Genomic DNA, 16,519 nt, shown 5'->3' with positions numbered 1-16,519 from the left:
ATGAGTAATTTTACTCTTGATACTGTTTGTAAATCAATACTTTTTCTAAATCTGAGTAAAAATCTCTTATGCTACTAATTATCAAGTTCTCTGTCTTCACCACTCACTTAGTACCTATGCACTTTGATACTTATTTTTACCCCTGATCTTCTTTGGTACAGGGGTAATCAATAATTTTCTAATTATGAAATGGACTCAGTTCTGAATTTTGTTTTCTTTCATCCTAGTATCTGGCATTTGACCCCTTCCTGCCTTCTAGAAGCTCTTTCTGACCCTTAGTCCCTCTCCTAACTTACAGATAAATCACGGTGCTGGTTCTCTTTTTGTACTGTTTCATGAGGCCTCTCCCCCTTTTTTTTTGATAGCTTCATTTTCTTCTTTACCTGTTATCTCCTGCTCTTTTCTCTCCCCCTCTACATTTTTATATTCTAAAAATTTTCAGTCCTTGTCAGTAGACATCCTTTTTCTTTTATGGGCATTTTATTTTCTCAACTTACTTTTATGTGGTTAATTCCAGTGTATATACATCCTATCCTGACTTTTTTCCCCAAGTGCCAATCTCCTGTCTCCAGCAGCACGTTAGTTGAGTATCCTGCTAGATTTACCATGTCTGATAGCAGATTTCTTTCATTGGACAGATGTTTATTAGGCATTGACTCTATGCTAGGGACTGGAATTATAATAAGAGATACATTTTTTTTAATGGTTCCTCTTCAGTACTGTAAAAATAAATTGACACTTTTAATAATCCCATTATGGCAGTGGTTTTTGGTGTTTATTTGTTACATGTACAAGGCATGGGGGGAAAATAGAAATGTCTCAGAAAATGTCTGAGTTTGGGGGTTCTGTTTCGGTAAATTCAAGGACAGATTTTATATGGTAGGGACCATGTGGTGGTTATAGGGTCTTGATGGATAAGGAAAAGTTTTCTAGATGGAAAAGCTGTGGGAAGATTTTCTAAGCCATGGAAACAGCAAGTAAAGTCATATGGGTTCGGGGTATGACACCCAGAGAACTGTAAGGAATTCAGTGTAGCTTGCAGCATATTTTACACCAGAAAGGCAACTGGGGACGATGAGACGGCGCATCTATATAAAAAAAGCTCAGAATGTGAAGGCCCTTGTATGTGCCGTGCAAAAAATAATTGTGATTTCATCTGGCCAAAATTAGAACAAAAATTTTGAATACAGGAATAACAAGATCTTTTTGTTGATAAGATTCCTTAACTGGAGCTAAGAGTTGTGTGGAGAGAGTCTGTATATGGCGTAGAAGGCTGGAGTCAGGAAGGTGAGAAAAGTGGGCACTGAATAGCCGAACGTGAGCTAGAGCAGTGACTGTGGAAATGGAAAAGACAAGGAGCATGTTGAGAAGCATGTTCTAAATTTGGAAATTTAAAAACATCTTAGGAGCATGTCTTAAGAGAAAGAACCAAAAGTATCTCGTAGTTGGTGAGATGTGCCGAGTGGCCGTGGCCGTGAGGGTGGCACCTAAGATGCCTGGGCTCGTAGGAGTTGAGCTTTGACTGTTCATTATTTCCCCGGTGTTTTATACTCAAAACTTTTGATACCTCCTCCGTCTCTTGCCCTCTACAGCCAATAATCCATCATGTCTAATTGTCCTTCTTTGTGCTGGTCTTTGAAATGATGTCCCCTCCCTCACCAGTGATGATGTCACTTGTTCATAGTACTCATTTTGGCTTTATCATGGGCTGCTGCGTGTTGTTTAAAAGGAAGCAAGTGTAAGACCTCATACTTGTTTGTATTCTCCTACAATATTCAGGCCGTCATTCAGTATTTGGATCGTTGATGAATGTCTTTAATCCTTAGAAATAGCCTGTAATTTGATAGAACCAGTGGTTAGAGTTAGGTGAGTAGCACAATGAAGGGCAGTTTATCTTGGCCTTTTCCAAGTTGATGAGGTTAAAATGCCCAGGTCTTGGACTTATCCAGACCTTTGACGATCTGGATGCCCTTGTGAGGAATCAAAAAATATCAGAAAATTGGTTTTTAAGAAAATAAGAAAATTCCTGCCCTCCTAGTTTTACATTGTATTTTGTCAGTACATTTAAATTACTGATGTTTGTGAGAATGCAAAATCAGAATTCTATTTTCTTTTATGCCAGTTATACCTTTTGTATATTTAAATTTCCTATGTTTTTTAAATGGCCCAAGCAATCACATCAGATGCCTTAGCGGGTGTATTATTTAGCCTGGAATTAAGTGAATATTAACTTTTGGATTAAATAATTTTCTCCTCCTTCCTCCTGAAACTTAAACATTATCTCTCATCATGCTGACATGAGATCTGTTACCCATGAGTCCGTCAGCACTCTTGATATACAGCCCATGAAAGAAAAGATATTCTTGGAGGAGCTACTTCTTACCATTAGCATCTCAAATGCCACCCCCCCCCCCCCCGCCCCACATCAAATCTGAGTAACTTTGGGGGAGAAAAGTTACTTAAATAATTGTGCTTTATTCTTTTATAGTAAAAAATGATCAGTTTTTAAATTACCGTAATATTCAATTTTAGTTTTTAAAATAAGCCAATGAATTTCTTGATTCCTTTAGGGCATTGAAAACATAAAAAATGAAATTGAAGATTCAAATGAACCTTTGATAGATCCTGTATATGGACATGGCAGGTAATTAACTAAAATCTGTTATCTCCCTACCTACACGGACTTAAGTTTTTAGGAACTTGACTTTAAGATAAAACACTCCTGAGTCAGATAATTTTGTCTGTCAGTGTTGACACCATAAGGTATAGAAACTTGAGCAACCTTGTACTTTACGCATTGTTTGCTTTATATATGAAATGTTGATTTCCACTTCAGGTTTATGTATGCGTTGCATCTATTACGGCAAAAATTTTCTTTTAAGATGACAACAGGGGTGTTTTAACAAATTCTGCTGTATGTTTCACTTATGAAATTTTTTAATGGATGAAATTAACTTAGAAATAAGTATATCCTTAACTATTTGTAAATGCTTTCCTGTTTGGGGGAAGTATTTTCTCCTTACTTTTCTCTGAAACATCCTCCCCCAACACATACCCGAGTTCTTAATATTTCTACTAAAATCAATGAAACAATGATAGTTAACCCACTGTATTACCTAAGTCTTTCTCTTTAGATCTTTGCCTCAGAGGTTAAAGTTAAATCAGCCATCAAACAAAAAATAATAATTATGTTTATATTTATAGAGTATTATAAATATCAAGCAAATTATTAGTCTCATCTTTTTTTCGTCCACTAAAAGGTGACGTGTTGGATGAAGTTAAGTGTAGTTGAACGTATAGCACAATAGATACCCATGTGGTGATACACGTAGTGATACATTTAGCAAAGCTGTTGTTCAGTTGAGCGTATAAAATAAAAATGTAAGGTTTTCTCTAACTTTGTTTCTTAGCCAACATAATGTAATGTAAGTAGTCATTACTTTATGCTTTACCATAGGGATCATTTGATTTGAAAACTAGTTTATTCGTATTTTAATTACTTTTAAATTTTTATTAATAGCCAAAGTTTAATTAACCTCCTACTGACTGGACATGCTGTTTCTAATGTATGGGACGGTGATAGAGAATGCTCAGGAATGAGTAAGTATATTTTTTGCTGTGTTGATCTCTTTTATGACTGCTGTTTCGCTGGAGTACAGTGGATTGTTATTCATGTATTTAATGGCTCTGCATTACTTAGAGGTAAGATAAGTGCTTTATATATAAGAATCCTTACCTGTTTTCAAGGCACTGTCACTTAAAGAGTATGGAGTTTGGAGACAGACACACCTGGATTCAAATTCCAAGTGTAAGACTTCAGTCAAATTACTTCTCAAGCCTTTAAGTTTTTTCTAGTATAAAATTGGGATTGTAAGACTCATTTCATTAGAAAAGTAATAAATCTCTTATTATCTATAAATCTGGTACATATTTATCCGGTGGTATCTATAAGCCTCAGACACTATTGGATTTTCGTAAAATTGAGGAGAATTACAAGTATTGCAGTTTTGTGAGGGTAATGGTTTTTCCTGTATTACATGTAATGTCCATAATTTCCTTTAAAATGCTGGGTAGATGTAATGTTACCTGAGAATTTTAAACCACCACCCCATCCACCACACCTCCATTTCTGGTCTCACTTTTTTCTCTGCTGTAGCTTTATATGTTCCCAGGGACGTTTAAGTGAAGCCACATTATTGTCCAGTGCATCCAGTTGAGAGCTGATAAATAATTCTGAGTAAAATTCCTTTCAGTTGATTACTGAGTCATTCTAAATTCAGTTATTTCCTTATTCAACTTATATTAACTGCTGTGTACCTCTTTTTGGAGTATGTAGCATAGGACAGGAAGCTTCTGTAGTTTCTATACTTTACAGGGAATTTTATTTCTTTCTTCTATCATGGGATCAAACTGTCACCAAATGATAGAAGCAAATATGGTTGAGAAAAAATGTCTTTCTTTTTTCTATAATGAGATGAAACTGTCACCAAATGACAGAAGCAAATATTTTGCTTTTTACTCCCATTTAAATGAACGAATCTTGTTCTTAAATTTGAATTTTTCTTAAGTTTTAGAAATAGGGTATAGTTATTTAACAGAAACACGAAAGGATACAATATTAACATGGGCAATGTTAGTAAAGATTATAGAATTTCAAGTTTAAAAGCACATTCGCACAATCCATCCCTTTGTTTTACCATTTAAGGAATATAAGAACCACCTTCCCTCCATACATTGTATAAAATATTGCAAAATTAGGATGCCTTGATGGCCCAGCTGTTACACATATGATTTCGGCTCAGGTCATGATCTCAGTTTGTGAGTTCGAGCCCCACATTGGGTGAGGATGAACCCCGCATCGGGTGAGCCTGAGCCCTCTTTGGGTAAAACACAAACCCGAGTGAGTCCCGTGTCTGTCTGTCTGTCTGTCTGTCTGTCTGTCTCTCTCTCTCTCTCTCTCTCTGTCTCTCTCTCTCTCTCTCTCTGTCTCTGTCTCTCTCTCTCTGTCTCTCTCTCTCTCTGTCTCTCCCTGCCCCTCACTCACTTGCCCCCTCTCTCTTAAAAAAAAAAAAAAAAATACTGCGAAATTATTCATTGAATATTTAGTTAGAATGAGAACCTAGTCTTGCTGATTTCTGAAAGGACAAAAAATTTATGAACGAACAAACTACACGGGTTGCCTTGCTCTGTTGTTTGTAAGTGAGCCTGTCCTGTTCTTGAACCTGCCCTTCTGATTCAACACTGAAGGCATTTAATGCTGCCAGTTAAAAGTATGTCATTCTTTCTTGAGTAATATGCACTCACCCACATGACTTCTCCACACCCCTCTTTTTCCCTTCCCCCTGCGGTTTCCGGGGCCTGAAGTATCTTCCATCATCTCAGATGATCAGAGAAGGAAGGTTCCTGCTCCCCTTTGGTTGAGGGGTCTCCGCCTCGCAGCCCCTGTCCTCGGTGCCCCTACTGGGCTGGGGCGCATAACTCTGTCGCCTGGACTTGGGTGTGTTCCTCTGGCTCTTGATACTGGTTATCTTGGTCCTCCTCTCTCCTTCTGCAAATTCTCCTGCGCCCCTCCTACTCCCAGAGCCAGACTGTGCTTTCTGTCTCCCTAGGCCTTTCCTCACCTACCCTCCCATAGGCTTTTTTTCTTGCCGTAAATTCATTACTTTCTTTATAGAATATTAGTCACTTACACAACTTTTGGTTCTTGATGTGTACAAATTCATTGTTTTCTGTTTCTTGAAATAGTAGTTTCCCAAACTATTGTTTTGCTCTGAATTTTTTTCAGTATAGTGTAAGTATCAAAACCAAGCAATGACTTTGAAGTAATTATCTTGGAAAGGAAAATAGGTCATATTTTTTCATTTTCCCTCAATTGTTAGCAGTACTGACTTGATCTGTTTTCAGTGACCAAACTTAAAAATCTATACTTTATTCAGCATTTATTGGATGTTTTTCTGATGTGACAACCTGCAAGAAAGTTGCAATATAGGTAATATATGAAGAAAAATTGTAAGTTACTAGTTTTAAAATACTTAGGCAAGCTACTTTACTTCTAGCTTCTGTTTCCTTGGTTATAAAATTTGGAGGTTTAATGCCCTCCTCAAAGAGATGTTGTGACAATTAAGATCAAATTTCTAAAATGCCTTAACTGGCCCACGAGGCGAACTCAGCCTTCCCTCAAAAGCACACACACCTAGTTTGGGGAAACAAGAACGTGCATGTAAATGACTATAATGCAGTGTGAAATGAAGCATGTTGAAAGAAACTGTGGCACAGCTTCAGAGGAAGGAGAGAACTTTTCCTACCATGTTTACGTTCCTACCATGTTAAACAGGGAGACTTTAAGTAGGAGGTAACATTTTCATGGTGGCAGCTGGAATGAGTGAGAGGGCATTTTGAGGAAAATAGCAGGTTGTGTTTGGGGCCTGGGAGGCAGACAACACTGAGGAGACCCCAGGTTCTTAATCCTGACTACACATTACCACTTGAGGAACTTAAAAATAAGTCAGTGCCCAGGCCCCCGCCAAGAGTAAACAAATAAATTAGAGATTCTTCATGGTAGAGATGGGACATGGTACTTTTAAAATTACCCCAGAATCATTCTGATGTGCAGCCACATTTGAGGACCACTGGAGGAGAGCACGGCACCTGTGAGAGAGACCAGTATGAGGAATGATCATAAACGTGGGGCTGAAGAAGACCTCAGGGTTCTTGATACTAAGAAGTTGACGTTTTAGTTGGCAAACATTAGGAAAAGAGTCATTGAAGGCATTTGGAAGGAAGAAAAGAAGAGCAACTAGTATTTGTGTGCTTTGTGCTAAGCAGTATGTTTTAGATGTGTGTTTTCTTAACTTTGATGGAAAGATACAAAAATGGAACCTTAGATAATTTAGTAATTTCCCAACGTCAAACAGCAGAGGCATCAAGTGCTTCTGACCACATCCACAGCCTGTGCTCATTCCACCATATCACCTTCCGCTGTAACCCTGCGCCTCCGTGACAGAGACTATAGGAACGTAGAACCCACAGCATCCAACTGATTAGATGTGCGAGGGTGATGGACAAAGGACCGGTAGGTTTTCAAATAAAGCTTCTTGAAGAAATGAACACATGAAGGAACGTCATGGCCACTTGACTTGAAAGTCACTTGGTGTATTTTGGTGTCAGAAAAAATCTCTGGCCTCAAGTATTTGACTTTCTTTGAAGAGCAGGTATAGCTATCGATGATTAAATGCTTATTAAGCAGCAGTGGGGAACGTTTATTTAACCGTACTTAGTACTTAATGACTTCATTCTTATAAGTGTTCTATGAAGATCATAGAGTACAGGAAACTACGGCATAGAGTGGTTAAGAATCTTGCTTCGTTTCACACTAGCAGAGCTGAGATTTGAATGACAGTAGTCTGATTCCATGTAACCAGCATACATAATCATTATGATAAACCACCTCTTAAACTACGCTTAACAGAATCTTGAGTGCGATAGTAAGTATATAAGATGATGTGGTAGGAGTTCATCTTGTTACATTCATACCCTGAGAGGTAATTATTTGCCTCATTTATTGAAAGAAACAGATTTTGAGAATTTAATCCAAAGATATTCTTTTTTTAATAAATGTTTTTAACATTTATTTATTTTGTTTTGACAGAGACAGAACGTGAATGGGGGAAGGGCAGGGAGAGAGAGAGAGGGAGACACAGAATCTGAAGCAGGCTCCACACTCTGAGCTGTCAGCACAGATCCCAATGTGAGAACCATGAGATCATGACCTGAGCCCAAGTCGGACGCTTAACAGACTGAGCCACCCTGGTGCCCTTAATCCAAAGATTCTTGTCCGTGATACAGAGTTAGTGAATGAGCCACATGCTATATTTCTCATTCAAGGAGAATGAGGACTAAGACCAGGCTATGAATTGAGCAATTAGCTAGGTCTTTGCTTTTAAAAGAGCAATTGAGGGGGTGCCTGGGTGGCTCAGTCTTAACTGCCTTTGCCTTTGGCTCAGTCCACGATCTCATGGTTTGTAGATTTGAGCCCCCCATCGGGCGCTTTGCTGTCAGTGCAGAGCCTGCTTCGGATCCTCTGTCCCCTTCTCTCTCTGCCCCTCCCCCTCTCATTCTCTCTCTGTCTCTCGCTCTCAAAAAATAAGTAAACATTGAAAAAAAAACTTAAAGAGCTATCGAGCTAGAAACCAGATCGTAGGGAGTACATATTTTAGCAGCATAAGCAAGGTAGTTTTGCTGGCGAAAGAGGAAAAGAGAGGAATTGATTCCCATGTGGAGAGATGGTGCATTTAGGTTTTGTTTTAAGGAATGGAAGTCACTTAAGTTGTTCATTGGCCCAGGAAAGGGAAACCACCTTTAATCAAAGTAAATGGGGTCAGGGACAACAGTAACATTGGAACAATACACAGTTCTTCTAAAGCAGAAAGAAAGAATGTGCTAAGAAAAGAAGAAGGCATTTGAGGTGTTAAAGATTTAAATTGGGAGAATTTTTGAGATTTTGAAGTCTGCTGAGAATGAGTGGACAGGGGTAAAGTTAGAGGTATATAAAGGAGAGAAAGGGTTTGAATCCACTGCTTTAAGAAGGAATAAAAAAAATGGGTGATGGGAGAAATTTTTAAGTGTGGAGTCAGCAGTAAGAGTAGGGATGAGTTTACATAGAGGGATTTAGAGTGGGTCCAACCAGTAAAGCTGATAGGCTTTTTTCCCTGCAGTAATCATCAATCCAGCAGTTGATGAGAAAATGAGTATTCTGTATTATCCAGGAAAGGCCAAGAAGGCTCACTGAAAGATAAATAGGGCAGTTTTTTTGCCTTTATTTATTGAGGAGATCAATGCTTGATCTGTCCTATATTATATAACATATAATAAACATTTTTGCCAGTTTGTCTTTTGCTTTAGTTTATGGTGAACATGTATATTGTTGTCGTTTGTGGCTGTTATAAAGAAATACTGCAGTGAACAGTTTTGTATATAAATCTTTCTGTACAATCCTATTCCTATAGGATTTCTAAAAGTAGAATGTGTGCTAAAAATTTAGGCATCTTAATTTTTGTTAGCAATAGCTTTATCAAGATAGAATTCACATACCTGTGGTACTATTTTTTTTTTTTTAATGTTTATTTATTTTGAAAGAGCATGCATGAGCGTGAGCAGGGGAGGGGCAGAGAGAGATTGAGAATTCCAAGCAGGCTCCTCTCTGTCTGCAGAGCCCAATGCAGGGCTCCATCTCAGGAACCAAGAGATCATGACTTGAGCCAAAATCAAGGGTTCGATGCTTAACCAACTGAGCCATCCAGGCGCCCCATGTGATACTGTTTGTCCAGTTCCATGGTTTTTAATATGTTCTTAGAGTTATTCAGCCATCACCACATCAATTTTAGAACATTTTTATCAGCCCAAAAAGAACCCTTTTATCTTTTGCAGTCAGTCCCCATAATCCCTTTGCCACTCAGCTCCAGGCCTACTTTATTTTCTGTCCACAAATTTGCTGAAACTGGGGATTTCTTATAAATAGAATAACCTATAGGGGCTCCTGGGTGGCTCATTCTGTTAAATGTCTGACTTCGGCTCAGGTCATGATCTCGCAGTTCATGAGTTCGAGCCCCACGTCGACCTCTGTGCTGACAGCTCGGAGCCTGGAGTCTGCTTTGGATTCCGTGTCTCCCTCTCTCTCGGCCCCTACCCCTCTCATGCTCTGTCTCTCTTTCAAAAAATAAATAAACATTTAAAAAATTAAAAATAGAATCCTACAGTATCTGATCATCTGTGACTGGCTTCTTTCACTTGGCATGTTTTCAAGTTTCATCCATGTTTTAGCCATATACCAGCTATTCATTCCTTTTTATTGGTGAATAATATTCCATTGTGTGGCTAGGCCATATTTTATGTATTCATTTATCGATTGATGGACACCCAGCTTGTTTCCACTTGGCTGTCCTGAATAATGTGGTTGGGAGCATTTATGTACAAGTTTTTGTGTGGCTATACATTTTTCTTTTTTCTTTGTTATATACCTAGGAGTAAAATCCTAGGTAATATGATAACTCATATACTTAATCTTAGAAGAACACCTGTTAAACTGATAGATAATGCCAAGTTACCTTGTACAGTCTGCCTTACCAACTGCTAATGTGTCCACTTTGCTTCTAATATTGTAGGGGAGTTCCTGTTTTTCTGCATCCTGGCCACCTCTCAGAACCGTCCATCTTTAATATTATGTCATCTTACTGATAGTTGATAGCCTCTTTTAATTCACATTTCTCTCATTCCTCCTGAGCCTGTGCTTTATTGTCTTTTTGTGTGTTTGTTAGCTTTTAGTATTTCCTCTTCTGGGAATTGCCTCTTTCTAGCTTTTGGAATTTTGTGGGGAAGGACTTATTTTCTTTTATTCACAATTTCTAGGAGCTCTATAAATTCTTTGTGTGTTAAAAATGTGTTGTAAATATTTTCTCTCAGCCTTTTCTGTCTTTTAACTTTGTTAGTGGTATCTTTTATCATACCCAAGCTTTTCATTCTTAGGAAGATAAATCATTTCATCTTTTCTGTTATGGCTTCTGTTTTGCTTTTTAATTTTTTTCTTGAATCAGTTTTGTATTTCTCCCATCCCAAGATTAAACTAATATTTCCTAGTATTTTCTTCAACTGCTTTTGTAGGCTTTTTTTTTTTTTTTTAATGTTTAGCTGTTTTGACTATTTGGATTATTTATTTATGAGTGGTGTGAGAGAGGGATCGGTTTTCTTTTTCCCAAAGAATTGCTTACTGTGCTTGCTAACTTGTCATTTCTCCACAGATGTGAAATACCCACTTGATCAAAGAACAGATTTTTCCATGTATATGAGACTTTTTTCATACTCCTCTATTCCACTAATCGGTTTGTGAGTTCTCTTGCCAAAACTACATTATTGCGTACTTTTATAATGTTTTTGACATTTGTCAGCAAATGTTTCCTGCTGTTGAACTTTTTCAAAATGATTATAGCCATTTTTATATTATCCAGTCCAACTGAACTTTTTTTCAGCTTTGTAAGTTTCAGTTTTTAAGAAATTTGTTAGAATTCGATTCAGGTTATATTAAATTTGTAGATTATTTTGAAGAAGTGACATCTTTACAATAGTAATCTTCCCATTTAGATTGTTATTTTTGTATCTTTAAATGACAGTGTATATTGTTGATCACAGTTCCCAAATCCAAGTACTTTATTCTACCTCAACCATTAAAACTATCTTTTGCTTCTGCAATAGAACACAGTAGAACTAGTCACCTAATATCACTTTTGCCCGCCCCCTTAGTCCTTCCCAGTGGCTGGTGTAGCATTTTACAAGCTAAATCAGATCATGATAGTTTCTCACAACCACTCAGTGACCGGCTTGCCTGTGCACTTAAACTCCTTAATGAAGGCTCTCAAATCCTTTTGTGGTCTGGCCCCTCTTTACCTGCCATCTTTCTTTAGCTTGCACTACTGCTTATATTTTAAGCCGAGCTTCTCTTTGACTTGGTTTGCCTGTATATCAGTTTTCTGGTGGTCTCTTTTCTGTCTTAAAGGCCTTCTGCTGTATTTGTGTCCTGCTATTGAATGTATTGTACATTTATTTTCATTTGATAATTATTTTAATGTTTTCTTCATTTTATGGAATTGAGGTGGAGTCAGCTCTTATAAATCAGAAACACAGAGCTTGCTTGCTTGTTTTTTTTTTTTTTTTTTAATAGAAATCAATATCCCAGTCTATCCAGGCTATAATTAAATAGTTCACTGAAAGTTGATGAACTCATGATACATAATCACTAAGAGAACCTGAAGATTAAGATCATTTTGAAATTTTAGTATTTTTTAAGTAATAAGAATTGTAATTAAGTGGCTAGGTGATATACAAATTTGAAGTGTTTGGTTTATCAGAATTTGTGTAAGAAAAGAGCACAAGTGCTTATTTTCTCTAAATTTTTTTACTTGTAAAAATACATGTAATTAGTTGGAGCTAAGTTGCCAGGTAAAATACAGGACTCCCAGTTAAACTGGAATTTCAGACAAAGAGTAAACCGTTTTTAGTGTAAGTATGTGACATTCAATATTTGGAATATAGTTTTACAAAAGAAATTGGTTTTTTTTTTTTTTTATATGAAATTTAAATTTTAACTGAGCATCTTGTTTCTTGTTTTTTGGGGTTTTTTTGCTAAATTTGGCAACCGTAGCTACGTGTGAACCTTGTAGCAACCTGACTTCTTAGGAATAAAACAAACAGTAACTGGGTTTGAAAAGCTCTTCGCTTTCAAAAATAGATTTCACAAAGTTCATAGCTCAAATTGTGTATATGTGTGCAATTTATGTCTCAGTAGATAGCCAAGTCTTTCTCAGTATTTTATCACCTTTTAGTTTAGCTGTTCTAACATCCTTGGAAATAAATCATTTTTAATTTTTCTCACTGCAAACTTTTTTCTTAAGCACTCTGCATAACTTGATCCAAGCTTATTTTTCAACTGTCATGAACCTGTGCTTGAACAAAATTATGCTGCTTGTTTTTTATTTCTCTGTTCATACTATGCCTTTTGCCAAAGACTTATGTCCCTTCACATGTGCCTGTCTAGTCCTTCACTGCCTACCTCAAGTGCTGTTGTCCCTCCAGGGGGAGCTTCCTGAGTCTCACAGTCCAGAGTGATCTGTCCTGACCTCTGAGCATTTCGTTTTCATGGCACTTAACGCATTCTACTCTGTCACCTACTGTTTTGAGGGAGGGGGAGAGGATTTTTTTCAATTGTAGTAAGAACATTCAGCATGAGATCTACCTTCATAATGAATTTTTAACTTAAGATACCGTTTTAATTGTAAGTGTGAAGTTGCACAGCAGATATCTAGAACCTTCTCATCTTACATGGTTGCAACTTTATCTGGTGGGTAGCAACTCCCCATTCCCTCCTCCTCCCAGCTCCTAGCAACCGTCATTCCACCCTGCCTCTATGAATCTGATGATTTTATTTTTTTATTTTTTATTTTTTTTTCAATATGTGAAGTTTATTGTCAAATTGGTCTCCATACAACACCCAGTGCTCATCCCAAAAGGTGCCCTCCTCAATACCCATCACCCACCCCCCTCCCTCCCACGTCCCATCAACCCTCAGTTTGTTCTCAGTTTTTAAGAGTCTCTTACGCTTGAATCTGATGATTGTAGATAGCCATCTAAGTGGAATCATGCAGCATTTCTCCTTCTGTGACTTGTGTATTTCACTGAGCATAGTGTCCTCAAGGGTCGTTCCTGTTGCCACATATGATAGGATTTCCTTCTTTTTTAAGCCTGAGTCATACTCCATTCCATGTATGTACCACAGTATGTTGCTCCATTCATTAGTTGCTGGACTTTGAAGTTGTTTGAACATGTTGGTTGTTGTGAATAGTGCTGCAGTGAGTGAGGGAGCACAGTATCTCTTTGAGATTTTCGCAAGATTATCTCAAAAGATTTTCATTTCTTTTGGATTGAACACCCAGAAGTAGAATTGCTCTATCACATGGTAGTTGTACTTTTAATTTTTTGAGGAACCTCCACACTCTTTTCCGTAGCTGCTATACCATTTTACATTGCCACCAGAAGTGTACAAGGGTTCCAATTTCTATATATCCTTACCAACAGTTTTTGATTGGCTTGTTTTTGATAATGGCCGTGCTGACAGGTGTGAGGTGGTAACTCTTTGTAGTTTTGATTTGCATCTCTCTGATGATTAGTGATGTTGAGCATCGTTTCCATTTTCCATCGTTGGCCATTTTTATGTATTCTTTGGAGAAATGTCTATTCATGTTCTCTGCCCAATTTTTAATTGGGTGATTTGGATTTTTCCAACTGAGTTGTAGGAGTTCCCTATATATTTTGGTTATTAATCCCTTATCTTTACATGGTTTGCAAAGAAGGTCTTGTCTTCATCTCTGTATTCCTGCTGGTAGCTTTGTATTCCTGCACTATGCAGCATTGTTTCTTTTCACTACTTGGCACTCCGAGTATGTTTCTTAAACAAGTGCAGTGCAGTCATCTGGTTTCCAAGTCAGCATCAAATTTAAAAGGCCCAAACAGGACTTTTGTAGATGGGCTGATGGTGGTGAGAAGTGACACTTGAAGTGGAAGAGAAAAGGGTAGAATGGCAAACCAGGGAATATAAAACTGTGTGTGTGTGTGTGTGTGTGTGTGTGTGTGTGTGTGTGTGTATGTATGTGTATGGTCTCACTGACTGAAGCAGATGGGGTTGATAAGGACTCTGATCATGATTAATCTGAAATATGAAGCTAAGAAAACAAAGTTAGAAAATTCTCAAATATAATGACACAATTATTAGGATTTTCTGCAAATGTAAATTGACTTCTTTGAGACTTACTGAGACAAGTCTTATATAAGTAAATTCTATAAGTTGTAATATGTGAGGTGAGTATATCCTCACTATATTTACAACTTTGTACACTAATAAATATTCTTAAGGATGCACATTAGCTACTACAGATAAAAAATTTAAATATTTAGTCTAAGGAAATAGGAGTAGTTTTTAAATATTATCATCCAAACTGCATGCCTAAACATGTGATTACTGACCTAATCTGAATAATTCATTCCCCAACAATTACGAACAGCTGGTTCACCATAGCTAGTAGCATTAAGTTACAAATATATTCTTTGAGACATTTGTTTAAAATTACAAGGAAATCGATGATGCAATATCTAATCATAACACTAGGTGGTGATATCTGATTTTTAGAAATTAAAGTGTGAAAATGTTTCTCAACATACATATTCTTCTTTGAACTTGAAGATAAATCTAAGAAGGAAGAGGAGGGGAAAATTTGTAAGACCGTAGAGTACCATTTCTGCTTATTTGGGTCACTCACCCCCACTCCCTTTTTTTCCTTTGAATGCTATAACTCAGTGATTCAGGTGTTTTTTGTTTTCATGCTTTTTATACTTTTAAAAATGATTGAAGATCCCAAAGAGCTTTTTCTTGTATGGGTTATAACCAAATAATGATCAATATTTTTCTTAGAAATTAAGACTTAGAAATTTAAAAGATGTATCAATTCATTTTAAAATGACAATAATACATCCTTTACTTCTCAGTATAAATAACTGTTTTCCAAAATAAGAAGAAAATCAGTAAGAAGAGTGACATTGTTTTAAAGTTTGCAAGTTCCTTCAATGTTGAGGTTATTAGTAGACATTCTCATATCTGTTTATAGATCTAGTCTGTTGAGATATGACATGTCATTTGGCCTCTGGAAAACTTCACTTTACTCATGAAAGTTTAAGAGCAAAAAAAAAAAAAAAACCAACAAAACAGGCAATTAATGTCCTTTTATGAAAATCATGTAGTCTCTAAAGGGTCTTGTGGATCCCTAGGAATCATAAATGACAATTTGGGAACTATTGCTATACCCTCCTGGTACCTGTAAGAAACTAGTGAAAAATATATGTATATTCTCTTAATTTTGAATTTCCAAATCCAAAAGTTTCAACAACCAGTTCTTGGCTTACACTGTCTGAATGTTGTACTTAAGGATACATGGTATGACTAAGAATTGATATTATTACATTAATTAATAAGGAAAACACTATATCTTAACAGAAAAGTGGATAAAACATGACCAGATGGTGAAAAGGAAGCAAAGCTATATATATGTGTGTGTGTGTGTGTGTGTGTAGTATTTACAGTGGACATAATTTTGAACCAGAAAAAATGCTTTGTAGAAACATTTATGGATCCAAATACTATTGTAGTTCTACTTAATATACCTCAACTGAAAGCTATAGTCTGTAAAAGATAAGATCATCACCACAGTTGCATCTTTGTTGTGAAATAATCACTTGTCTTCATTTTCTGAGCTTTGTCAGTTCTTTCTTAACCACATCCATGACATCACCTCTCATCTCTATGCTGATGATGCCCAAAGCTCTGTATCCTCCCCTGACCCCTCTTCCTTGTGTTCCTGAGCCTTAGTTGTGTATCCATCTGTAGCTAGAAGTCCTGAGGTTTCCTCCCTTCCAGCTTGTCTAAAACCAAACTCATGTTCTCTCTTGATACCACTTTCGGAAACTACTTTTTCTTAACTCTATCAGTTAGTCACCATTTGTCAGATTCCCCAGGCTAGAAACCTTGAAGGAAGGTTTGGCATATTCTTCACCCCTTAAATACATTGATTTTCTTTATTGTTGATAATTCTTTCTTGTTTCCTCTGCCTTGAATTTCCTTCGTATCATCTTCTTGGCCTGGAAAAAATTCCTACATATGCTTCGAGGTTCAACTCACATGTTGTCAGTTCTGTACACCTTCCGTAATACAATAAACAGATGTTCTTTTATCACTTTTAAGATGCATTGTGTATGTGCGTGTGTAAACAGTGAAGACACAAGTTTTTTCTTCTATCTCTCTTGATAAATTTAGCCTTTGTAAGGCAGATAACTTGTTCTATTTGTCTTTATTTCTGGAGTCTTAAGCACACTGTGTTTATTTATAGGAGTCAGGAATGGAATCAAATTCCCATGTTTTAAGTATTCT

The 16,519-nt window shown here is 36.9% G+C and overlaps 1 protein-coding gene across 5 annotated transcripts in view; it reads left to right on the top strand.

Moving 5' to 3' along the window:
* The window catches only part of MINDY3 (MINDY lysine 48 deubiquitinase 3), a 101,447-nt gene that overhangs the window by 27,687 nt on the left and 57,241 nt on the right, over positions 1-16,519 (top strand). For all 5 annotated transcript variants that reach the window (XM_042991145.1, XM_042991146.1, XM_007081258.3 and 2 more), the window contains 2 exons: positions 2,571-2,644; positions 3,521-3,600. In XM_042991145.1, coding sequence (XP_042847079.1) covers positions 2,571-2,644; positions 3,521-3,600 — 154 coding nt within the window. The remainder of the gene's footprint in view (positions 1-2,570; positions 2,645-3,520; positions 3,601-16,519) is intronic.

This window comes from Panthera tigris, chromosome B4 (assembly GCF_018350195.1).
Source record: "Panthera tigris isolate Pti1 chromosome B4, P.tigris_Pti1_mat1.1, whole genome shotgun sequence".
Classification (NCBI taxonomy): Eukaryota; Metazoa; Chordata; class Mammalia; order Carnivora; family Felidae; genus Panthera; species Panthera tigris.
Note: the sequence above shows the minus strand (reverse complement) of the source record. Positions and strands in the feature narration are given on the sequence as shown.